This window comes from Mustela nivalis (assembly GCF_964662115.1).
Source record: "Mustela nivalis genome assembly, chromosome: 7".
NCBI classification, from domain to species: Eukaryota; Metazoa; Chordata; class Mammalia; order Carnivora; family Mustelidae; genus Mustela; species Mustela nivalis.
Window position 1 is genome coordinate 94038560 of NC_139026.1, and position 27877 is coordinate 94066436.

Here is a 27877-nt window from a genome sequence, read left to right on the forward strand (position 1 = left end):
CAAAAGGAAAAAGGACGAGTGTAAACTCAACGCCTCTAAGTCAGATCTAGATGTCCAGAATAAGCTGAATGTTGAAATCAGAATCTGTAAAGATGTATTTTTCCCTGGCAATATAAATTTGGTGATTACCAGCCTATTTGAAATCACCTTACTTACAAGAATCACCTCATTTATAAGAGAGAGTAAAAGAAAGGATTTTCTAGAAAAGAGATTTCAGATGAATGAACAACCACAGGGATTAGGGGGAAAAAAGCCATGAAAGAGAATGAAAAAAAATAGACAAAGCAGTAGGAAGAAGTTCAAGGAAATGTGAAATAGTGGGAATAAAGCTGTAAAGAGTAAATTAGCAGTTTATAGTCTCATATGCCACAGAGTTTGAGTTCAGTGAAACCTGAATTTTGTTTAATGAGTGAAACAAAAGGGAGGCTAGTGGTGACCTTGGCTAGAGAAGTTTAAATGTTGTAATACTCAGATGAGTTGATGTACAAATGGTTACTAGGACAGAGGAGACAATTACTATGTAGATGAAATTTAAGCAAAAATGTGTGTAAGTTTAAGAAATGGCTAAAACCTCTTAAACCTGATATTGCTAAATGTCATTTGTAAGGAGGTGGTTGATGGTGTTTCAAACTGAAATAAGACTAGTCAAAAACAAACAAACAAAAAAACCAGGGATATGGTTCTTCAACTCTATAAACATACTTCTAACATTCCCTTACTTCTTTGTAATAAATTCTGAATCCAACACATTGCTATGCAACACATCCAAAGAGCGATATATCAAATGTGTTTTAAAAGAAACAATTGAAGTTCAGTTTAGAATTTTAGTATCAAGAATTTGCTCTTAAGGAGAATCCTTTGAAGCAAAAAGAGGGGGAAAAGTTCTCAGGATCTAGAGAATACAAAATAGTAGCAGTTAGAGTATGTTAGGACTTTTATTGTTAAAGAAATCTAGAAGAAAGTACTGAATAAGACATTACAATCGCAGACTTCAGCTTGCAACCTGGAGAAAAATACTTCTTGTCACAAGGATATCCCAGGAAGCATCATAATATATCACATAGATATTCTATTCTGAAAGTAGAAAGAAAATACAGCCAAAGGTAAATATTACAATGTTAAATGTGTACCTTTGAAGTAAAATTTCTGTGGTGAAAACATGAAGAAAAAATTGGACTGTTAACACATTAAAATGAATCTTTAAGAAAATATAGAGAATCAAAATGTCTTTTTTTTCCAATAATACTGTCATAAACACACTTCCAAGAAGATGGTCTAGATAAGCTGACACAGGGTAAACTATGCAGTAAGTACTCATTGTTTGTTTAACAACTAACACACTGTAAACTTTAATACTGGGATTATCTTGCCAAAGACCATTGTTAGTTTTTCTTTAAATCATCTCTATGGGAAGCATGTCTGCAGATAGAAAATTTGGGGAGAGCAGAATTGTTGATTCAAAAGCAACTTACGGAGATAAGATTTTTTTTCAATGATGTTTATAAGATGATACATTGAACTGACACCAAGTATAGCTGTTATAGATTTATTAGAAGCAGCAGCAGAAAATAAATATGTGATTCAAATGTGAATAGTCAGTTTGTGTGACTCCAAGAGGTATTCAAACATCATCACGTGTTATGTGCTCACTTCTCAACTAACCAGATGTATAGGAATCACTCTCAGATTTACTTCTGTTAAAGTTAGACACTGGCCAGGACTTTGTGGAGTTTTTCATATAACCTTCTTTATTGTTTCAAGCAGATTGGGCAAAAAACAGTAGTAAGGATGAAAAACCAAACAGCACTACCAACTTTCATTTTGTTGGGACTGACAGAGGACCCTCGACTGAAAATTTTGCTCTTTATCTTTCTGTTTCTTTCCTACATGCTGAGTATATCTGGAAACCTAACCATCATCACCCTCACTCTGATTGATTCCCACCTTAAAACACCAATGTATCTTTTCCTCCAAAATTTCTCCTTCTTAGAAATTTCATTCACAACTTCTTGTGTCCCCAGATTCTTATATAGCATATCATCTGGGGACAAGTCCATTACCTATAGTGGTTGTGCCAGTCAACTGTTGTTTACAGACCTCTTTGCAGTAACAGAATTTTTTCTCTTGGCCACCATGTCCTATGACCGCTATGTAGCCATCTGCAAACCCCTACATTACCTGACCATCATGAGCAATAGAGTCTGCAAGAACTTCATCCTCTTCTGTTGGGTAGCAGCACTGATCATCATTCTCCCACCAATTAGTCTAGGTTTGGGCCTGGAATTCTGTGATTCAAACATCATTGATCATTTTTGTTGTGATGCATCTCCTCTCCTGAAGATCTCTTGCTCAGACACATGGTTGATAGAACAGATGGTTATCGTCTGTGCTGTGTTGACCTTCATCATCACCCTCATGTGTATAGTTCTTTCCTACATTTATATCATTGGGACCATTCTAAGGTTTCCCTCTGCCCAGCAAAGGAAAAAGGCCTTTTCCACTTGTTCTTCCCACATGATTGTTGTTTCCATTACTTATGGCAGCTGCATCTTCATTTATGTCAAACCTTCAGCCAAGGATGAAGTAGCTATTAATAAAGGGATTTCACTTCTTATTACTTCTGTCTCACCAATGTTGAATCCCTTTATTTACACACTGAGAAACAAGCAAGTGAAGCAAGCTTTCCATGACTCAATTAAAAAGATTGCATTCCTCTCAAAGATGTAAAGGAGAAATGAGTCTATGAATCCAGCTGAAAGGAAGGACAAAGAGGCTTCTAAAACAGTTCGTCTGTATATCATTTACTCTCCAGTCATATGGACACTCTCACTTTCTTTTTAAACAGATTACTCTGAGCACTATTCCACTTTTTTACTCTCTGCTAAAACTAAACTCTGTGCCTATTTGCTCTTAGTGTCTGACAGAAATTGATGTTTGCCAGACATGTTGGATATTATCCCTGGAAACACAGTAGACTACTTTTTTTTTTCCATATTTCTACACTGTCAGGTGTGACTATGTAGCCTCTGTTATAGTTAACAGAATGGATGTGGAAGTGATCTGCACCATTTGTAAACCTGGCCGATAAAATATCTAATATGTGATTCACCAGTGCTTTTTCCCTCACCTAATGATTTTGGAATTTTCACATTGGTGATGAATGAAGCTGATTTTCCATCTCAGTTATAGTCTTCATCCAAAGATAGGCAGTCACAGAAAACTTGATAAACTCCTTCCTTGCCCCACCTCAACTCAGTTGTCACCAGACTGGACAGGTAAAATATTACAGAACTATCCCTGTCACTAGTTAAGGGAACCACATTCATAGCTACCTCTATTTTAGCTAAATGGATGAAATTATGACCTCTACTAAAGAATCCTGAGAAGTATGTACTGTTGAATTTAATGGTATGAATATTATGTCTTGACTATTGACATCATCTTCCTCAGACACCTGTAAATTCAAATCTAGCCCAGAACAACCATATGAGGAAAATAGTACTAAAAATAATATATATAAAAATAATAATAATATATACAAAGTTGTTAAGTTATAATACTACCCACCCCTCTTTCACATCTCCTGGTCCCATATACATTTCCAGCTAAGTCCCCATATTATTTCCTCTCATCTTCACTGTGAGGAGACAAATATTTTTAAAAAATTTTATTTTTATTTAAGTTTTGTCAACCACTTTTTTAAAATAACTAGTGTTTAACTGCCCTTTCCAATTTTCAAGGAGACCATTGCATTGAGAGCATTATGGAGTATAATATGTCTATGCAATATTTTGTTTTTCTTGACCCTTTGTATACATTGGTAAGAGTAAAATATGTAACTGTATCAGAAGGAATATATTCCATATACTCTACAAGAGATTGTGCAAATAGATGTAGTCCCTCAATCTCTTGCAGATTCCCTAAGCTTAAATTTAGTCCCCTGTGCAAAGGTTTGCCATTCTAAATCACAATCATCACTACATTTCAAAATCTTACAAGCTAGGATAAATTGAATAAATCTGAATGAACATTTTAAGATGTGCATGTTGAGCTAAAGTGGCTTTCTCACACATTACAATTGATATTTCACTAGTAATTCTTTAGTGACATCTTAATAATTGATCTTTCCTCATCTATTCTTTGAAAGTATGTTTCTGTGAAGATCTGTCATTAGTTAATCACTTTTAAGGGGACTTCACCAGGTCATGTCTTCCTTTCTGCTACCATATGCCCTGCCCCCGAGTCCTTGGTCACAGCTTTGACCCAACACTACTAAGGCCAGGCTGTCACCATTCTACACTCCAACCCTGGGGCCTAAAATGCAGTTATGACTAGATTGCACTGTTTTATGCCCAGCCCACTGGGGCACTACTGCTCCCTCCCTAGAAGTAGAAACACTGCTCCCCACCTAGTGGGCACCCTCACACTCATTTGGAGACTCAAGTCTTGTCCCACCAAAGCCAGTTTGAAAAAGCTGCAAGAGGCAAATGCTGCCTCAAATTTGTAGACATCAGTGCAAAACCAGTAGGAACATGAGAAGGTAAAGCCATATGACACCATCAGGGAAGCACAGTACTGAGAACAAAGTACTGTTTCCAGTACTGAGAACAAAGAAATGGAAATCTATGAGTTATGTGAAGTAGAATTCAAAATATTCTGAAGGGGATGAATAAGTTGTGAGGCTCATACTACAATGTGAATAATAATTAATAATACTGTATTATATACTTGAAATTGGCTGGGAAATCTTAAGCATTCTCACCACAAAATTAAAAATTATATACATATAAGGTGATGGATGTGTTAATTCACTTGATTGTGGTATTTATCTCACAATGTATGTGTGTATTAAATCATTATATTTGATTTTATTTGCCAATTATGCCTAATAAATCAGGAAAGAAAAGACACCTATATATAAAAAATAATCAATTAACAATAAAAATAGAAATAGAAAGGCCATGAAATATAAGAGCAGAAGAATCATAAAAATCTGGGAGGTATTTCTGAAAACTATCAAGAGCAATCATTTTGCCTTTTCTTTAGAGATTTTTTTATTTTTTATTATTTGGATAGTTACATTTACACTAAGCACTAATTATACATTTTACAAGATTAATATATTAGAAAAATTGTCCTTATAATCTTACAAATACTTAAAATGATGTTGAAATAAAAGAAAAGAAAGTTGCATTTGCCTTGTAATCTGCTACTTATTATTGCATACCTGGCCTCTTTCTGATGTTATTGTTATTTATATCTGTGTCTCAGGATATTTTCCTCAGCTCTGTCTGTTCCACTCTGTATTTCCAAAATCTTACATGAGAGATACATTAGTAATGTTTAATAATAACCACCAAGGGCATATATGTTTATTTCACTTAAATGAAAATTGGGTCAATTTTACCAATTCAGAAATATTTTCCTGTGCTAGAAATATCAGAATATCAATTTTTACAGAAACAGAGATCCTTACATACCCATTTAAACTATTATAAGCTCTGTAGTTAACAAGGTAAATAAAATTTCTCCTGGGCTCACAAGGAGGCAGGCTTCCTGCTGAAAAACTCTTCATCTTACGTAGATGGTAGATCACTTAATGAGAACTGCAATTGCTAAGCTCTCTGTGTAAATCTGTATTCACAGAATGAGCAATCAGAGCCCACCCACAAATCTCCATGATAAGACATTCCTGGATGACTTTTTCACCCTTTGCAACTTTAGGGTTCACTAAACATCTGAGATCATGACTATCAGACAAGTGTTTTTTTGGCTTTTTTTTCTTCCTTGAACTCTAGAATGATGTTTTCTCTCAGGAAAGTGTCTAAAACAAAATAATGGATATGATGTGTTATTTTAATAATTTATGAAAGGTTTTGACAACCATTAATGAAGTGTGACGTTTCAGGATGAGTGACAAATACATGACAGTCACTGACAACCTGTTTTTAATATACCAATACAATGAAGATCATCTAGAATGAAGATCATCATGGAATTTAGGAGGACACTCTTAAGCATCCTCTGCCACAATTTCACCCTCACTTTAAGCAAGAACTATGCAAAAAATAAAAATTAAAAATTAACAAAAATTATGCATAAAATGTGTAAATTTTATCTCCATTGAGAGATTCGTTTGCTGACATTTTACCAGTGGGTGATCTTACTCTCTAATAGTCATTTACATTTTAATGTAAAGTCTATTTTTAATCTCTTGTATCTTAATGTCAATGTCAATTTCATGACAGTGTTCTTAATAATGCAAATAATTAACAGCGGGAAGAAAATGGTGTGTGTGTGTGTGGTTTTGTTTTGTTTTGTTTTGTTTTAAGAAAAGATACCATCTTCAGTACATGCAGGCTGAATGAGGTGCCTTGGGATGAGTTACTTATCTGGAATTGTGGTGATGGGAATGGAGGAGATGTGTCTGAGCTGCAGATCCAGTTCCTTTCTATACCACCGATGGAAATGCTGTGTTGTCCCTTAACCTGATATTGAAAGTGCCAAGGTCAACTGTGACCTGTTCTTACTCTCATTTTGCTTTTCAATATTCTTTAGGCAAAACTATGGGACTAGGTACAAATTGGAAGATGATATCTGTCCTTTCTAATTATTAAGAAGGAAACTTTTTAAGGCAACAAAGTGAAACTCCATGTAGCCATCTAATTGAGGCCTCTAAAGCAAATGCTTTTAATTCAGCAATGATTGAAGATGGGGAGTACTTGAATTAGTTGCTATGTAAGTAATCAGATCAGAGAATGGGTCAAATATGTAATACTAATTGACCCAAAGAATTTCAAATAATTGTATCAGTTTGGTACATCTGAAACTAATGTGATATTGTGTGTCAACTGTACTCATATAAAAAACTTTAAAATAAATAAGTAAGAGGCTCTTGGGAGACTCATCCAGGTAAGTGTCCAGGTCTTGATTTCAACTCAGGTCATGATCTTGGGGTGATATGACCAAGACCTACATTGGGCTCAGCATTCAATGGGTAGTCTTCTTGAGAGCCTCTCTTTCTCCCTCTGCTTTTCCCCCATCTTCCACTTCCTCTCTCACTTTCTCTTAAAATACATAAATCCTATATACTATGAAGTATTATGCCTCCATCAGAAAGGATGAATACCCAACTTTTATATCAACATGGATGGGACTGGAAGAGATTATACTGAGTGAAATAGGTCAAGCAGAGAGATTCAAGTATCATAAGGTTTCACTTATTTGTGGAGCATAAGGAATAACATGGAGGACATTGGGAAATGGAGAGGAGAAGTGAGTTGGGGGAAATCGGAGGGGGAGACAAACCATGAGAGACTGTGGACTCTGAGGAATTAACTGAGGGTTTTAGAGGGCCAGGGGGTGGGAGGTTGGGTAAGCCTGGTGGTGGGTATTATGGAGGTCATGTATTGCATAGAGCACTGGGTATGATGCATAAACAATGAATTCTAGAACACTGAAAAGAAATTTTTAAAAAATATGGTACTGACATAAAAACAGACACATAGACCAGTGGAACAGAGTATAGAGCCCAGATATGAGCCCTCAACTCTAGGGTCAAATAATCTTCAACAAAGCAGGAAAAATATACAATGGAAAAAAGACAGTCTCTTCCATAAATGGTGCTGGGAAAATTGGACAGCTATGTGTAGAAGAATGAAACTCGATCATTCTCTTACACTGTACACAAAGATAAACTCAAAATGGATAAAAGACGTCAATATGAGGCTGGAATCCATCAGAATCCTAGAGAAGAATATAGGCATAACCTCTTCACAACTGGCCACAGCAACTTCTTTCAAGACATGTCTCAAAGGCAAAGGAAACAAAAGTGAAAATAAACTTTTGGGACTTCATCAAAATCAAAAGCTTCTGCACAGCAAAGGAAACAGTCAACAAAACAAAAAGGCAACCCATGGAATGGGAGAAGATATTTGCAAATAACAGTAGAGACAAAAGGCTGATATCCAGGATCTATAAAGAACTCCTCAAACTCAACACACACAAAACAGATAATAATGTCAAAAAATGGGCAGAAGACATGAACAGACACTTCTCCAAAGAAGACATACAAGTGGCTAACAGACATATGAAAAAATGTTCATCATCACCAGCCATCAGGGAGATTCAAATCAAAACCACATTGGGATACCACCTTACACCAGTTAGAATGACCAAAATTAGCCAGACAGGAAACAACGTGTGTTGGAGAGGATGTGGAGAAAGGGGAACCCTCTTACACTATTGGTGGGAAGGGAAGTTGGTACAGCCACTTTGGAAAACAGTGTGGAGATTCCTTAAGAAATTAAAAATAGAGCTTCCCTATGGCCCTGCAATTGCAATACTGGGTATTTACCCCAAAGATACAAACATAGTGAAAAGAAGGGCCATCTGTACCCCAATGTTCATAGCAGCAATGGCCACGGTCGCCAAACTGTGGAAAGAACCAAGATGCCCTTCAACAGATGAATGGATAAGGAAGATGTGGTCCATATACACTATGGAGTATTATGCCTCCTTCAGAAAGGTGAATACCCAACTTTTGTAGCAACTTAGACGGGACTGGAAGAGATGATGCTGAGTGAAATAAGTCAAGCAGAGAGAGACAATTATATGGTTTCACTTATTTGTGGAGCATAACAAATAGCATGGAGGACATGAGGAGTTAGAGAGGAGAAAGGAGTTGAGGGAAATTGAAGGGGGAGATGAACCATGAGAGACTGTGGACTCTGAAAAACAATCTGAGGGTTTTAGAGGGGTGGACGGTGGGAGGTTGGGTGACCCTGGTGGTGGCTATTATGGAGGGCACATATTGCATGGAGCACTGGGTGTGGTGCATAAACAATGAATTCTGGAACTCTGAAAAGAAATTCGAAAAATAAAAAAATTTTAAAAATTTAAAAAAAAATCCTGAAAATTTTAAGTAAATAAATAAAGCACTTTATTGTTCTAATAAAAAGCTAACCATTTAGTTTTCAGTGAATTATAATATTGTTGCTGGTGGAGTATTTTTCCTCAAAGTTAATAGCTGCTAAGCTGATAGGGTAAGGGCTGCTGATTGTTGGAGTGACTATCACAATGCCTTAAAAATGTTTTTTCATTCTAGAAATGGTTTTATGTTTGTTTGTTTGTTTGTTTGTTTTTAGTATTCTGCTGGTACTTTAGATAATTCTTATCCAACCTTCAGAGTTCAGCATAACTGTCACTTCCTTGGGAAATCTTTCTTTGGTCATTTCCCAATCCATGCCTAATCAGATAGCCAACTTTTCTTCCCATCTCCCCATACCTATCACCCCACTTTCCCACATCTTGCTTGTGGGTTTCCTCTGTGTACTAGAAAAGCTTCTTTTCTCTACCTTTGAGACACTTGCAAATCTTATGGTTATAATATTCTTCCTATTGCAATAGTTACCCCTATTGCAGTATGCTTTCATACTTAAAATAATCTTTTTAGAATAAACTCTCTCCTTACTAAGTCCAGATTTGTTTTGTTTTGTTTTTGACAATATACAATAGTATGGATCCTTTCTGATTTTACCATGTGTTTAACCCTATAAGAGAATAAGCACAACTATCCTCCAAACAATACTTGAGTGTGTTTTTTAAAGATTTTATTTATTCATCTGATAGAAAGAGCACAAGGGGGCAGAGAGGCAGGCAGAGGGAGAGAGAGAAGCAGGGTCCCCACTGAGCAGGAAGCCCAATGCAAGCTTAATCGCAGGACTCTGGGATCATGACCAGAGCTGAAAGCAGACACAAAAAACTGAGCCACCCAGGCACCCCAAAACAATACTTGAGTCTTATAGCACCAATTAATAACAGCTATACTGTCCTATGAGTTGTGAAGAAAAAGAATAACAAACCTGTTATAGAGAATTTAATATATCAGTATTAATTATTATAAGTGGAATTTTATCAGAAATATTTACTTTACCCCCATAAACTAAACACTTCTGCTTTCAGGGGAGCAAAGGGAGATCAGGGTGTCTCCTTACCACTGGGCCTTGCTTTACTCTGTGTACCTAACATTCAACAGCTTCCATATACAACCATGAAATACAACCATACAGTGATGAAAACTAGAGAACAACCACTAGAGTCAGAAATCTTCATTTCAATCCAAACTTCACCACTTCCCAGAAGCACCACACTACACAAGTTACAGGGCTCTAATAGTTTGATTTCTTTATCTGCAAACAGTAATAATAATTACAGCTGTGCCACAGAGCTGTAAAAATATGACCTAATGCTTATAAAGAGCTTTCTTTTTTTTTTTAATATTTTATTTATTTATTTATTTGACAGAGAGAAATCACAAGTAGATGGAGAGGCAGACAGAGAGAGAGAGATAGGGAGAGGGAAGCAGGCTCCCTGCTGACCAGAGAGCCCGATGCGGGCCTCGATCCCAGGACCCTGAGATCATGACCTGAGCCGAAGGCAGCGGCTTAACCCACTGAGCCACCCAGGCGCCCTAAAGAGCTTTCTTCTATCAGCAGAACATTACTAGGGGCCTAGAGCAACAAAGTGGTAGGAGCTGTACCTCCCCACACCCTTGGCTGATAGCAGTGAGGCCTGGCAGGGACGTAATCATCAATCCCTACTCAAGCAATGAGGCTGTATGAGTTACTGCCCTTCTTTCACTGGAAAGGTATCAGTGGGCTGAGATGGGACCTGAAATTCCATTCATCAGCAATAGGGCAATATGACTCAGTGCACAAATTTTACCAGGCTGGTATTGGTATTGGCAGGGCTTAATGCAAAACTGAACATTCACCCAGCCCTCATGTTATATCTCAACAAGGGAACTGCCCCCTAAAAAAAATTTAAAAATTTAAAAAAATATTGAGGAGGGTATGTGCTATGGGAGTGCTGTGAATTGCGTAAGACTAATGAATCACAGATCTGTACCCCTGAAACAAATAATACATTATATGTTAATAAAAAAATAAGAAAACTCACAACCCAATTTAAAAATAGGCAAATAATTTAAACAGATACCTTACCAAACAAGATATATAGATGGCAACTAAATGCACCAAAAGATAATAAACACATGAGCTATTGGGTGTACAAAGATTAAAATCACAATTAAATACCACAACACCTACTAGAATGTCTAAAAGTATAAAAATTGATCATACAGAATAAGGGGACCATATTGAGTGCCGGGGTGGCTCAGTCAGTTAAGTTTCGGCCTTCAGCTCAGGTCATGACCCCAGAGTGCTGGAATAACTCCCCACATCGGGCTCTCTCCCTCTCCTCCCTGCTCTGGCTCTCTCTTACTGTCTGTCTCTCTCTCTCTCTCCAATAAATAAATAAAGTCAAGAAAGAAAGAAAGGAAGGAAGGAAGGAAGGAAGGAAGGAAGGAAGGAAGGAAGGAAGGAAGGAAGGAAAATGAAAGAAAGAAAGAAAGAAAGAAAGAAAGAAAGAAAGAAAGAAAGAAAGAAAGAAAGAAAGAGGAAGGAAGGAAGGAAGGGAGGGAGGAAAAGAATCCTACACCACTGGTGGGACTGTAAAATCATGTGACTGCTTTAGAAAACTGGTTTCTTAAAAAGTTACATATATACTTTCCGTATGCCCCAGCCAATCCACTCCTAGGTGTTTATCCAACCTACAATGAAATGAAAGGATATGTCATTAGAGAGATTTGTGCATGAAGGTTCATAATAGGTTTATTTGTAAGTGCCTTAAAATTAAAATGACAAAATATCTTATATCAGGTGAATAATAAGCAAATTATGATATATCCACAAATGGAATTTTTCTCAGAAATAAAAGGAGTGACTTATAGATACACATAATAATGTGGATGAATCTCAAAAACTCATGCTGAATAAAATAAGCCAGATGAAAAATGGTTGGCTATAAATAGCAGCAGTAAGAGTAGGGAGGTGGGAACCAAGAAGAAAGGATTTAAAAAGGGGCACAAGAAAACTTTGAGAAATAATTGATATATTTATGATTGTGATTATGGTGTTATTTTCTTGGGAACATACAATATGTCAAAACTTCTAAAATTGTACACTTTAAATGTGTACAGCTTATTGAATGTCAATTATATCTCAATAATGCTGTTTAAAAACTAAAAAACAAAAAAAGATAGATTTGACTCTATAAAACCATGAACTATATGCCAAAAATCAGCAATGACACTTTTAAAGACTTACTAAAATCTTAAAATTCATATTTAACTTATTTAAAAGAGCAAGATACAAATAAGCATAAAAATAAAATCAATGTACACTAAAACCTAATTATGGTGACACATATTTGATCCAAAACAATCTTATGGCTCTGATTATATAAATTTTCTAAAAGCAGAATAATATTTTTATCTAGAAATTTCACTCCACCAATCATTATCACACATGCAAAAATATTTGTATGAAAATGCTTTTGATAGAATAGTTGATAACTATGGAAAATAAAGAACACTGTACATTTAATTCATGCATTGGTTTAAAATTGCCAAGATATTCATACAGCCAACATTATTAATACTGAATAATTGGAAAAAACAAAGGTATATCATGGAATAAATTAATAAATGTTTAAATATATGAAAGCATATGTTTTTATTGTAAAATATACATAACATAAAATTTACCATTTTGACCATTTTGAAGTGTAAAATTAGTGGCATTAAGTATATCTGTGTTACTATGCAACCATGAAGCATATGTTTTGTATCCAATTATAAAATATGACCAAAAATCTTTATGCATTCATAACTAATACTTATAATGCAGTTGATATATTTGGAAAAGAAAATCTGAAAAGGTAAGTTCTATAATGCAAGCAGTAGCCTTATATAATTACATAAACTTTTCCTTGTGCTTATCTGATTAAAATTAGCCAATGATAATAAAACATTTATATAATAAAGGACTTCATTCATAACTAAAGGATTATAATTTTCCAAATGCCTTAGTGGGTGAAAGTTTAAAACAAATTAACTATGTAACTTAAATGATACAGTTGCCCTCCTGACCTGTGTCAAATGATGCTCTAAAAATCCTCCTATCTCCAAAAGCACAGTCCCCACTGAAGCCAGTGTTACTTGTGTTTTTGCCAAACTTCATTACTCAGAAAATCAATGACTCTTGACTGTAGGTCCCCAAGGACCATTCTTTTTTCATTCTTAACATTTTCTGGAAATTAAAAAGATAAGCCACATTTGACATGGTGTAAGCATTTTTCTCTGCCGTTATGATTTAAAATTCATTTCTCCCACCAGTGGAGAGAGTTCCTCAGACCTTAGAGTAATTTATTTTCTTTTCAATGATGGAGATCGTAAGAAAATATTTAGAAGCTTCTAACAGCATTAAGCCCATTACCAAATCTGTCGAAGTTGTTGGAGAAGGTAAGCAAGAGAGTTCTATGCAATCCCAGACATGTCAGTGAATATGAAGACTTAAATACCTTTATAAAAATATGACTTTTAACATTGTGGTCTTGATATTGGCTATGGTAAAGCAAACAACAGAAGCTCTGATCTACTAACAGAAAAGTAAGTACAATAAAGTTTGTCTCTCTGACTGTGGTTCCCTTCATAGGATCTAGGTTATATTTACCTCTAAGAAAGAAAATAGATTTGCAGTGATAATTTTAATATTTTCAATGTATCTAAGATATATGCATGAGACGTTAATTTTTTAGAATGACTTTCCCTTGGGTAGATAAATTTCATTGCTTGGAGCATTGTATGCATAAGATACATAAACAAATTGTATCTAACTTAATGTAAGAAGTATTTAGGGTATTTTGAATAGATATCCAACCTCAAATTTAAAATAAAGTGTCTTCCTATACGAAGGAAAGGATAAGTGAATTGGGGGAGATTGGACAGGGAGACGAACTATGAGAGACTGTAGACTCTGAGAAACAAACTGAGGATTTTGGAGGGGAGGTGGGTTAGGTGAGCCTGGTAGTGGGTATTATTGAGGGCACATATTGTATGGAGCAGTGGGTATGATGCATAAACAATTCATCTTGGAACACTGAAAAAAATAATAAAATATAAAATAAAATAAATTGTCTTCCTATATATAGAAGTAAATTAGCATGCACTCATATTCCTCTTCCCATCCCTGAAAAGAACACCATAAGGACTGAAACAACAGCATCTCATGACAGAGTCCTGCGCTCATTTTGAAAACTCATTAGAAAGACAGAATAAACAAAATCAGTTAGTTACACTTTTGTGTCAACTTACTAACTTCCATCATAAAGTAGGTTATAATATCTTGGGGGAAAAAATGACTATATTTTGAAAATTGGATAATGTTCAACATTTGGGGGCTGAGTAAGATTTCACTATAATACACATTATCTCAGAGATTCAGAGAAAACATGAAAGGAAAGTGAGTGGGCTGTAAGTATATAAATATAAAATATTCCTTTTGCATCTCCATTTGATAGAACTATTTGATAGTGGTTGAATAAAAAACTAAATTTCCTAGGAAGATTCTAACTTTTGAGTAAACTTTGATCATCAGCAATTTTTCTATATATTAGAAACACTGTTAATAAGGCAAATAGTCCCAAACAATTCTGCAACAAACAATTCTACCCCAATCTCAGTAAGAAGAGAACACAGTAAATTAAATAATAAAGTGAATTTGCTCATAACACAAAGAATCTCCGTATGCCAGAAAACCTCAATGTTTAAGATCTTGATTGTGTATTGGACTTATCTGAGTCCCTATAGGTATGACATCAATGAAAATAAAATAATTCATTCACTGGAAGATGAGAGAGGGAAGAGAAGGCAGTCATCACTTGTATCAACAGTAAAGGTAACACAAATTCAGCTAGTAATGCAAATATTCAGAAAGATAAATAGCTAGGCTCTTGTAGCAGGAGGTAGGGAAATCAGCAGGTTGTGAAGTTGTTCATAAGAATTAAGCTCACTTAACCACCAGTGGAGAGAATTCCTCAGACCTTAGAGTAATTTATTTTCTTTTCAATGATGGAGATCGTAAGAAAATATTTAGAAGCTTCTAACAGCATTAAGCCCATTACCAAGTCTGTCGAAGTTGTTGGAGAAAGTAAGCAAAGAGAGTTCTATGCAATCCCAGACATGTCAGTGAATATGAAGACTTAAATACCTTTATAAAAATATGACTTTTTAAACACACCAAGGAACAAAAATCTTCTTTCGGAACAAAGACCTCCAGTTTTGTTTTGTTTGTTTTTTTTTTTTTGTTTTGTTTTGTTTTTAAATTTTTTTTTTAACTTTTTATTTTTTATAAACATATGTTTTTATCCCCAGGGGTACAGGTCTGTGAATCACCAGGTTTACACACTTCACAGCACTCACCAAAGCACATACCCTCCCCAATGTCCATAATCCCACCCCCTTCTCCCAAACCCCCTCCCCCCAGCAACCCTCAGTTTGTTTTGTGAGATTAAGAGTCACTTATGGTTTGTCTCCCTCCCAATCCCATTTGTTTTGTTTTTAAAGATATTATTTATTTATTTGTCGGACAGAGAGAGCAAAAGCAGGGTGAGAGGCAGGAGGAGACTCCCTGCTGAGCAAGAAGCCCAATGCAGGACTTGATCCCAGGATCCTTGGATCATGACATGAGCTGAAGGCAGATGCCCAACCTACTGAGCCACTTGGGTGTCCCTAAAGGCCTCTAGTTTTGCTCTAGTGTCTAAATAGTGAACCCAAGTTATATTAGCACTGTTTTTCTAAAAAGACCCAAAGTGTCAAGAAAAGACATGAAATCGAGCATGAAATTTTGTGACTCAGTTTCTCAATAGGAAAGAACTTTTTTACCCTTAAAATGATACTCCCTCAGTAATCCACTTGGTCACATGGGAAAATCCTAAGTACAGGATAGGCATAAAATGTAAGTATACATATAATATATATTTATGTTAAAAACATAATGAAATATAAAGGCTTGAATATATTATATTTTAGAACAGTTAAAATAATCTATAATCAATGAGAACATTTATCTGAATATCACATGCAGATTGGAGAGAAGTCAGAACTCAGTGATGAGAAACGGCACAATAACAACATTCATTCTGCTGGGACTTACGGATGACCCTGAGCTACAAGTTCTGATTTTTATCTTTCTCTTTCTGACCTACACACTGAGTGTAACTGGAAACTTGACCATCATTATACTCACTTTTGTGGATTCCCACCTTAACACGCCCATGTACTTTTTCTTAAAAAATTTCTCCTTCTTGGATATCTCATTCATATCTGCCATTATTCCCAGATATCTGTATAGCATAGCAACAGGTGACAACGTTATTACCTATAATGCTTGTGTAATCCAAGAGCTTTTTACTGACTTCTGTGGGGTATCAGAGGTTTTTATGCTAGCCTCCATGTCCTATGACGACTATGTGGTCATCAGCAAACCCTTGTATTATGTAAACATCATGAGCAACAGGGCCTGCAGGATTCTCATCATATGTTCTTGGATGGCTGGTTTATGTATAATAATCCCACCACTTAGCCTGGGTTTAAATCTAAAATTTTGTGACTCTAATATAATTGATCATTTTGGCTGTGATGCATTTCCCTTAGTGAAAATCTCATGTTCAGATACATGGTTCACGGAATGGACAGTTACAATCTGTGCTGCACTGACCTTGAATATGACACTTACATGTGTGGTTCTGTCATATACTTATATCATCAAGACAATTTTTAGATTCGTTCTGTTCAACAAAGGAAAAAGGCCTTTTCAACCTGTTCTTCCCACATGATTGTGGTCTCCATCACCTATGGCACATGCATTTTCATCTATATGAATCATACAGCAAAGGAAAAAGTGACCATTAATAAAGTGGTTTCACTGCTCATTTTCTCTATTTCACCTACACTGAACCCATTTATTTATACTTTGAGAAACAATCAAGTTAAGAAAGCCTTTGAGGACTCAGTCAAAAGAATTTGCCTTGCTCTCAATTAAATAAAAGAAATATTATTATTAAAATATTTCAAAAACAAGAATAAATGTCCACAGGCATTTTATTTTGAAGTCTATAATCTTATTTCTTAATAACATATATTTTCATTACATTAATTTTCTCAACACTTTTTTAACCAACCTTCCATTGAGCCCTGCTCATGCCATTCTTGTGTTTTGAATTTTCAAACCAATATTTGATAGTTTTGCATATCAATTTCTAAAAAGCTATTCTGAAGAGAAATTAAGTGCATGATTTTGTTACAATACATAGTAAGAGTTATTCCTCAGGAAAATATATGGTAAAATTGTTTGTAGCTCTTCAATATACACAATAATATCTAAACACATGTAATAAGAGTAATTTTAGTTAAAATGTCTAAAATGGATGAATAATCACATAATTTAAAATGCAAGTGAAAAAGAGTAATGGCACTTCCAATATTGAGAAAATAGATGAAAATACACTATAATGAACACACAGAAACACTGGATAAATATTCCCTTAACTCTATAGCTGAAATCATTGCAAAGTGGTCAACAGGAAGTTTCAGAAATAAAGATTCAACTAAAAGTACAGTAATACTCTACAAAATGACTACTGGGTACTGAAATGAGCATAGACTAGAGGGTGGGCGCAGGACATCACATTATGGATCATAAAGGCTTGGGACTAAAGTCTCAGGATTAATGTGGAAAGTACTTGGAACAATAGCTGCACATTCAGTGAAAGTTTGAATTAGAAAACCAAGCTCATTTTCACAGAAAGATTACTTTGTTTCTGAAAACAATATCAGCTGTTGCGTCTAGAGCTCTGAGTCAAGGGGAAAGCATTCCCCAATGTATTTGATAGCCTGTGCCTACATCTAATACAAATTAAGCTCTTAAAGTCCAAATTCTGCCATAATAACCATAATATACAGAGTTTTATCTACAAAGAATGAAAAATCCACATCAGTATAATTCCTTGGAAATTAAGGAATTTACATCAAATTAACTGTTATCTGGAAAGTAATGAAATGCAGACATGTCATCACAAATTCTTTGGAGCAATGAGAAAGCTGTAGTTAGAATGAATTCTGTTATCTTAAATAAATTCATTTTTAAAAAATATATAAACTAGACAAAAAGTGAGGAATTTAAACTAACGAATTTGAAAAAAAAACATTGAAAACAATAGTAAATGAAAAATGTTACTGTGGGTAGAAACTCAAATCAATTAAATAAGTTCAAAAAATTCAAAAGCCAGTTCTTTGTAAACTCTAATAGCACATAAAAACCCTGCCCCAATGAATGTGATAAGTAAAAATCAGAAATGCCCCATATTTTATTAGATCTTGGATGATGACACAAGAAAACAAAATAATCATGATAAATATGGGAAAGAATAAATAAAACAATGGCATTTCCTTGAATTTAAAGTATTATTCACATTTTGCTTTTCTGAAATTCAGATATTTCATACAACGGATGGCATCTACCATTGTTCATAGGCTAATTGTCAACATTTTCTTTTCAATTGTGATAAATAGTATAATGGCATGCTTTATAATTGATGTTGTCTTAAAGTTGATGAAATTTGATATATCTTTTTTTATATTGAGGCCATTCTTAAGCACACAGAAAACTCAAGAAACTAATGGGAAACTAATGGAACTAGTAAGGGAATTCGGTATTCTAGCTGAAAAAATGGAAAATGTTTTAAAAAGAAGTAGACTGTAATAGAAAAAAACAACAGGAAATCAATGAGCAAATGTTATTTTGGTCATAAAATGTTATCTTGGTTTAATTACCAAGAGAATAAATTTAACATAGAAGTGCAGTATATATATATAAAGAAAGTATAAAATCTCTTAAAAGAATATAAAATTTAATTAGAACAAAAGAAAGACAGCCAATATTACAGCTGGGAAAATTTTAGTATAAGCATATGTCTTTGTGAATGCATAGATTATTTATGGATTGCAGAATATTTATTTTCATACAATCACTGAACATAGAAAATATTAAAAGAAAACAAATTTTAATGAAGGTTATCTGAAGCAGAAACTAAACAATGTAATTAGAAAGAAGAATGAGTAGAATGAGACAAAGGGGGGCACCTGGGTGGCTCAGTGGGTTGAGGCCTCTGCTTTCGGCTCAGGTCATGATCCCAGGGTCCTGGGATCGAGCCCCGCATCGGGCTCTCTGCTGGGCAGGGAGCCTGCTTCCTCCTCACTCTCTGCCTGCCTCTCTGCATACTTATGATCTCTGTCTGTCAAATGAATAAATAAAATCTTTAAAAAAAAAAGAATGAGACAAAGGATAAAATCAAAATAAAACTATACTAATCTTCACTAAAATAATACTATACTAATGATACAATCCCACTAATATATGAATGTTTTGATATATATATATATATATATATATATATATATATATATAAAATTTGGGTGAAAATAAAGAAAATTTCTTTCAAATAGATTTTCATCTACAAAATGGTAGAATATTAAATGTCTATTACCAAGCAAAAAAAAAAAATAAATAAGTTGCAAGGTTTTTTGTTAATTGCTGATCAATAAAAAATAAACCAAAAAAAGGCAAAAAAGAAAACCTCTCTGAATGTATGAATGTTACACATTAGACACATGATTATCTCAAGTGATGCAGTAAAAACATTGGACAAAATCCAGCACCTTTTTGTGATAAAGACACTTGAAAGACTAGGAATAGAAGGTAACTTCCTCAACTTCATAAAAGCATCTACAGGTAACCCATAATTAATGGGGAAAGATTGAATGTTTTCTCCCTATGATCAGTAACAAAAGGATATCTGCTTTCACCACTTCTATTCAACACTGTACTAAAGGGGTTTTTCCCAGGGTCATTAGAGGAAGAAAGAAAGAAAAGAAAAAAGACAGGAAATTAGAAGGGACATGATTTAGTATATAGAAAATCCACAAACAACTATTAGAACTAATAAGAGCAGCCAGTTTGCAGCATATAAGATCAATAACAAAAGTTAGTTGCAATTCTATACACTAGCAAAGATTTTAAAACATCAAATTTTCCAAAGCTATTGGAAATTCCTTTGTACTAGCCTTTCTTTTTAGTGATGGAAAGTAAAAGGAAATATTTCCTGGGCTTATGACAGCACATCTATCTTGAGGAAGTTTATGCAATTGATTAAGTCACAAAGATTCTGTAACTGTGGCCATGGACTCAATCAGCAGTGAGCAGAAGCTGTCATGCAGATTTTCAACATTACATTTCACTGTGATGAATTGATCATTTCATCATAGAAATGATCAATTGTAAATGTCAGGAGTGGACCTACATTTATGGGAGCATTCTAGCTCGCAAGCAAACCATGAGCAAGTCCATGCCTCTTGTCTTTGATAGTGACTGTCATTCCTGGGATTCAACTCCGGCATTTAAGCACATGATCAGAGCTGGTACTGGCCCCGTCTCAATACGGAGAAAATATTATAAAGCAGTATAGCAAAACATTTCACCTAGTAAATGAACTGGAGCCTACAGTTCAAATTGCAGGAAATCTACTATTTTGGGAAACCCTGATTTCATTTTGAAAATATTTTAAAAGCCAGCATTAATGTGGTATATAAACAATGAATTCTGGTTCACTGAAAAGAAATTTTTTTTAAAAAGCCCTTTTTTTCACTACATCTGTATATTTGGGGTAAATACCCAGTAGTACAACTGTAGGGTCATATGGAAGCTCTATTTTTAATTTCTTGAGGAATCTCCACACTGTTCTCCAAAGTGGCTGCTCCAACTTACATTCCCACCAACAGTGTAAGAGGGTTCCCCTTTCTCCACATCTTCTCCAACACACATTGATTCCTGTCTTGCTAATTTTGGCCATTCTAACTGGTGTAGGGTGTAATCCCAATGTGGTTTTCATTTGAATCTCCCTGATGGCTGGTGATGATGAAGATTTTTTCATGTGTCTGATAGCCATTTATATGTCTTCATTGAAGTGTCTGTTCATATCTTCTGCCCATTTTTTCATATGATTATCTGTTTTGTGTGTGTTGAGTTTGTTCTTTATAGATCCTGGATATCAACCATTTGTCTATACTGTCATTTGCAAATATCTTCTCCCATTCCATGGGTTGCCTCTTTGTTTTGTTGACTGTTTCCTTTGCTGTGCAGAAGCTTTTGATTTTGATGAAGTCCCTAAAGTTCATTTTAGCTTTTGTTTCCTTTGCCTTTGGAGACATATCTTGAAAGAAGTTGCCGTGGCTGATATCAAAGAGGTTATGCCTATGTTCTCCTCTAGGATTCTGATGATTTCCTGCCTCACATTGAGGTCTTTTATCCATTTCAAATTTATCTTTGTGTATGGTGTAAGAGAATGGTCAAATTTCATTTTTCTATATATAGCTGTCCAGTTTTCCCAGCACCATTTATTGAAGAGAATTTTTTCCACTGTATATTGTTTTCCTGCTTTGTAAAATTATTTGACCATAGAGTAAAGGGTCCATATCTGGGCTTTCTACTCTGTTCCACTGGTCTATGTGTTTGCTCTTATGCCAGTACCATTCTGTCTTGGTGATCACAGCTTTGTAGTAAAGCTTGAAATCAGGTAACATGATGCCGCCAGTTTTATTTTTGTGTTTCAACATTTCCTTAGCGATTTGGGGTCTATTCTGATTCCATACAAATTGTTGGATTATTTTCTCCAGCTCTTTGAAAAATATCGGTGGAATTTTGATTGTAATGGCATTAAAAGTATAGATTGCTCTAGGCATCATAGACATTTTAACAATGTTTACTCTTCCAATCCAAGAGCATGGAATGGTCTTCCATCTTTTTGTGTCTTCTTCAATTTCTTTCATGAGTGTTCTGCAGTTCCTTGAGGACAGATCCTTTACCTCTTTGGTTAAGTTGATTCCCAGGTATCTTATGGTTCTTGGTGCTATAGTAAATGGAATCGATTCTCTAATTTCCCTTGATGTGTTTTCATTGTTAGTGCATAAGAAAGCCACTGATTTCTGCACTTTGACTTTGTATCCTGCCACGTTGCTGAATTGCTGTATGAGTTCTAGTAGTTTGGGGTGGAGTCTTTTGGGTTTTCCATATAAAGAATCATGTCATCTGCGAAGAGAGAGAGTTTGACTTCTTCATTACCAATTTGGATACCTTTTAGTTCTCTTTGTTGTCTGATTGCTGTTGCTAGGACTTCTAATACTATGTTGCACAAGAGTGGTGAGAGTGGGCATCCTTGTCGTGTTCCTGATCTCAATGGGAAGTCTGTGAGCTTTTTCCGATTGAGGATGATATTTGCTGTGGGTTTTTCATACATAGATTTGATGAAGTTCAGGAATGTTCCCTCTCTCGCTATACTTTGAAGGGTTTTAATCAGGAACAGATGCTGGATTTTGTCAAATGCTTTTTCTGCATCAATTGAGAGGACCATGTGGTTCTTCTCTCTTCTCTTATTGATTTGATAACTGCCATTATAACAGGTGTCAAGTAATATCCCATTTTTTTTCTTAATTTGCATTTCCATGATGGTTAGTGATGTGAACACCTTTTTGTGTACCTCTGGCTATTTGTATGTCTTTGGGAAAATATCTATTCTGATCCTCCACCCATTGTCCATTTTTAAATTTTAATTGTTTCGGTTTTTTTTTTTTCTTCATTTTTGCTATTGCGTTGTATGAGTTCTTTATATTATTTTGGATACTAATCTCTTAACGGATATTTGATTTCTAAATATTTTCTCCCTTTCAGTAGGTTGCCTTTGCACTTTGTTGATGGTTTACTATGCTGGGTAAAAGTTCTTTAGTTTGATGTAGCCCCACTTGTTTATTTTTCGTTGTTGCCTTCACTTTTAGTGTCAAATCCAAAACCACTGCAAGACTGATATCAAAGATATCAAAACTAATACCTCCTATGTGTTCTTCTAGGAGTTTTATGGTTCTAGGTCTTATATTCAAGTCTGTAGCCCATTTGAAGTTGATTTTCATGTATGGCTGCATTCATTTATATGTAGCTGTCTAGTTTTCCCAGAAGCATTTATTGAACAGTCTATCCTTTTCCTAGTGTACGTTCTTGGTTCTTTTGTCATAAATTAATAGGCCATGGCAGCATTGAAAATTTTTAAGGACATGGATCTATAGCAATTCATTTTTAAGAGCTGAAGGAACATTAAGGTATTGAACAAAAGTTAATAACAATAAACGATTCAAATATAATTATATGTATATAATTCAAGAACATGTTTAGAAGACACTGATGTATATGTCCAAATATACCAATTATGTTACTAATGTTTATTTTTAAATCATACCTATAAGTATATTGATATATTTGGGGGGTGAAGACTGGAGTATTTCTGTTTCCTTTTTTATGAATTAAATTTATTTCCAGCATAACAGTATTCATTATTTTTTCAACACACCCAGTGCTCCATGCAATCCGTGCCCTGTACAATACCCACCACCTGGTACCCCAAACTCCCACTCCCCCACCACTTCAAACCCCTCAGATTGTTGTTCAGAGTCTGTAGTCTCTCATGATTCACCTCTCCTTCCAATTTTCCCCAAATCCTTCTCCTCTCTAACTCCCCATGTCCTCCATGCTATTTCTTATGCTCCACAAATAAGTGAAACCATATGATAATTGACTCTCTCTGCTTGACTTATTTCACTCAGCATAATCTCTTTCAGTCCCATCCATGTTGCTACAAAAGTTGGGTATTCATCCTTTCTAATGGAGGCATAATACTCCATAGTGTATATGGACCACATCTTCCTTATCCATTCTTCCATTGAAGGGCATCTTGGTTCTTTCCATAGTTTGTAAACAGTGGCCATTGCTGCTATAAACATTGGGGTACAGATGGCCCTTCTTCTCACTACATCTGTATCTTTGGGGTAAATACCCAGTAGTGCAATGGCAGGGTGATAGGGAAGTTCTATTTTTAATTTCTTGAGGAATCTCCACACTGTTCTCCAAAGAGGCTGCACCAACTTCCAATCCCACCAACAGTGGAAGAGGGTTTTCCTTTCTCCACATCCCCTCAAACACATGTTGTTTCCTGTTTTGTTAATTTTGGCCATTCTAACTGGTGTAAGGTGATATCTCAATGTGGTTTTAATTTGAATCTCCCTGAGGGCTAGTGATGATGAACATTTTTTCATGTGTCTGACAGCCATTTGTATGTCTTCATTGGAGAAGTGTCTTTTCATATCTGCTGCCCATTTTTTGATGTGATTGTCTGTTTTGTGTGTGTTGAGTTTGAGGAGCTCATTATAGATCCTGGATATCAGCATTTTGTCTGTACTGTCATTTGCAAATATCTTCTCCCATTCCATGGGTTGCCTCTTTGTTTTTTTGACTGTTTCCTTTGCTGTGCAGAAGCTTTTGATTTTGATGAAGTCCCAAAAGTTTATTTTCGCTTTTGTTTCCTTTGCCTTTGGAGACATATCTTGAAAGAAGTTGCTGTGGCTGATATTGAAGAGATTACTGCCTATGTTCTCCTCTAGGATTCAGATGGATTCCTGTCTCATGTTGAAGTCTTTTATCCATTTTGAGTTTATCTTTGTGTACAGTGTAAGAAAATGGTCAAGTTTCATTCTTCTACATATCACTGCCCAGTTTTCCCAGCACCATTTATGAAGAGACTGTCTTTTTTCCACTATATACATTTTCCTGTTTTGTCAAAGATAAATTGACCATAGAGTTGAGGGTCCATATCTGGGCTCTCTACTCTGTTCCACTGGTCTATGTGTCTGTTTTTATGCCAGTACCATACTGTCTTGGTGACCACAGCTTTGTAATAAAGCTCGAAATCAAGTAACGTGATGCCCCCAGTTTTATTTCTGTTTTTCAACATTTCCTTAATGATTCGGGGTCCCTTCTGATTCCATACAAATTTCTGGATTATTTGCTCCAGCTCTTTGAATAATACTGGTGGAATTTTGATCCGAATGGCACTAAAAGTATAAATTACTCTAGGCAGTATAGACATTTTAACAATGTTTATACTTCCGATCCAAGAGCATGGAATGGTCTTCCATCTATTTGCGTCTTCTTCGATATCCTTCATGAGTGTTCTGTAGTTCCTCGAGTACAGATCCTTTACCTCTTTGGTTAGGTTGATTCCCATGTATCTTATGGTTCTTGGTGCTATAGTAAATGGAATCGATTCTCTAATTTTCCTTTCTGTATTTTCATTGTTAATGTATAAGAAAGCCACTGATTTCTGCACTTTGACTTTGTATCCTGCCACGTTGCTGAATTGCTGTATGAGTTCTAGTAGTTTGGGGTGGAGTCTTTTGGGTTTTCCATATAAAGAATCATGTCATCTGCGAAGAGAGAGAGTTTGACTTCTTCATTACCAATTTGGATACTTTTTAGTTCTCTTTGTTGTCTGATTGCTGTTGCTAGGACTTCTAATACTATGTTGCACAAGAGTGGTGAGAGTGGGCATCCTTGTCGTGTTCCTGATCTCAATGGGAAGGACGCAAGCTTTTTCTCATTGAGGATGATATTTGCTGTGGGTCTTTCATAGATAGATTTAATGAAGTTCAGGAATGCTCCCTCTATCCCTATACTTTGAAGCGTTTTAATCAGGTACGGATGCTGGATTTTGTCAAATGCTTTTTCTGCATCAATTGAGAGGACCATGCGGTTCTTCTCTCTTCTCATATTAATTTGTTCTATCACATTGATTGATTTGCGAATGTTGAACCATCCTTGTAGCCCAGGGATGAATCCCACCTGGTCATGGTGGATAATTATTTTAATGTGCTGTTGGGTCCTGTTTGCTAGGATCTTGTTGAGAATCTTAGCATCCATATTCATCAGTGATATTGGTCTAAAATTCTCCTTTTTGGTAGGGTCTTTGCCTGGTTTGGGGATCAGGGTAATGCTGGCTTCATAGAAAGAGTCTGGAAGTTTTCCTTATGCTTCAATTTTTTGAAACAGCTTCAGGAGAATAGGTGTTATTTCTTCTTTGAAAGTTTGGTAGAATTCCCCAGGGAATCCGTCTTGGCATGGGCTCTCGTTTTTTGGCAGGTTTTTGACCACCGCTTTAATCTCATTACTAGATATCGGTGTATTCAGGTTCTATATTTCTTTCTGGTTCAATTTTGGTAGTTTACAGTTTTCCAGAAATGCATCCATTTCATCAAGGTTGCTAAGCTTATTGGCATATAACTGTTGATAATAACTTCTGATGATTGTTTCTACTTCTTGTGTGTTAGTTGTGATCTCTCCTTTTTCATTCATAATTTAGGAATTTGGGCGTTCTCTCTTTTCTTTTGGATTAATGTGGCCAGTGGCTTATCAATCTTATTCATTCTTTTAAAAAAACAACTTCTAGTTTCATTGATACATTACACTGGATCTTTGGTTCCTATCTCATTGATCTCAGCTCTAATCTTGATGATTTCCCTTCTTATGTGTGGAGTTGGTTTGACTTGTTGTTGATTCTCCAGTTCTTTAAGGTGTAGAGGAAACTTCTGTGTTCTGGATTTTCAATTTTTTTGAGGGAGGCTTGGATGGTTAAGTATTTCCCCCTTAGGTCCGCCTTTGCTGTATCTCATAGGTTTTTGGCCCGAAGTGTCTTCATTCTCTTTGGTTTCCATGAATTGTTTCAATTCTTCTTTGATCTCCTGGATGATCCAAGCATTCTTTTTTTTTAATTTATTTATTTATTTTCAGAAAAACAGTATTTATTATTTTTTCAACACACCCAGTGCTCTATGCAATCCGTGCCCTCTGTAATACCCACCACCTGGTACCCCATACTCCCACCCCCTGCCACTTCAAACCCCTCATATTGTTTTACAGAGTCCATAGTCTCTCATGATTCACCTCCCCTTCCAATTTCCCCCAACTCCCTTCTCCTCTCTAATACCCCTTGTCCTCCATGATATTTGTTATGCTCCACAAATAAGTGAAAGTCATATGACAATTGACTCTCTCTGCTTGACTTATTTCACTCAGCATCATCTCTTCCAGTACTGTCCATGTTGATACAAAAGTTGGGTATTTGTCCTTTCTGGTGGAGGCACAATACTCCATAGTGTATATGGACCACATCTTCCTTATCCATTCGTCTGTTGAAGGGCATCTTGGTTCTTTCCATAGTTTGGAAACCGTGGCCATTACTGCTATGAACATTGGGGTACAGATGGCCCTTCTTTTCACGACATCTGTATCTTTGGGGTAAATACCCAGGAGTGCAATTGCAGGGTCATAGGGAAGTTCTATTTTTAATTTCTTGAGGAATCTCCACACTATTCTCCAAAGACGCTGCACCAACTTGCAAGCCCACCAACAGTGGAAGACGGTTCCCCTTTCTCCACATCCCCTCAAACATGTTGTTTCCTGTTTTGTTAATTTTGGCCATTCTAACTGGTGTAAGGTGATATCTCAATGTGGTTTTAATTTGAATCTCCTTGAGGGCTAACGATGATGAACATTTTTTCATGTGTCTGATAGCCATTTGTATGTCTTCATTGGGGAAGTGCCTTTTCATATCTTCTGCCCATTTTTTGATGTTATTGTCTGTTTTGTGTGTGTTGAGTTTGAGGAGTTCATTATAGATCCTGAATATCAGCATTTTGTCTGTACTGTCATTTGCAAATATCTTCTCCCATTCCGTGGGTTGCCTCTTTGTTTTTTTGACTATTTCCTTTGTTGTGCAGAAGCTTTTGATTTTGATGAAGTCCCAAAAGTTTATTTTCGCTTTTGTTTCCTTTGCCTTTGGAGACATATCTTGAAAGAAGTTGCTGTGGCTGATATTGAAGAGATTACTGCCTATGTTCTCCTCTAGGATTCTGATGGATTCCTGTCTCTCGTTGAGGTCTTTTATCCATTTTGAGTTTATTTTTGTGTACGGTGTAAGAGAACGGTTGAGCCAATAATTCAAAAATTTTTATGGAATCAGAAGATATCCCGAATCGCTAAGGAAA

At 35.6% G+C, this 27877-nt stretch overlaps 1 protein-coding gene and 1 pseudogene across 2 annotated transcripts; both read left to right on the forward strand.

The window, feature by feature from the left end:
- Nucleotides 1-1788: 1788 nt before the first annotated feature.
- LOC309869870 (olfactory receptor 6C2-like) lies at nucleotides 1789-2727 on the forward strand (the record flags this gene model as incomplete). Its single annotated transcript, XM_082741644.1, has 1 exon — nucleotides 1789-2727. The coding sequence occupies one exon, from the start codon at nucleotides 1789-1791 to the stop codon at nucleotides 2725-2727; it is 939 nt and encodes a 312-aa protein (XP_082597770.1).
- Nucleotides 2728-16011: 13284 nt separating this feature from the next.
- On the forward strand, nucleotides 16012-16943 carry LOC309870321 (olfactory receptor 6C2-like; annotated as a pseudogene). The gene has a single exon. The product of its transcript is annotated as an olfactory receptor 6C2-like (transcript).
- Nucleotides 16944-27877: the final 10934 nt, after the last annotated feature.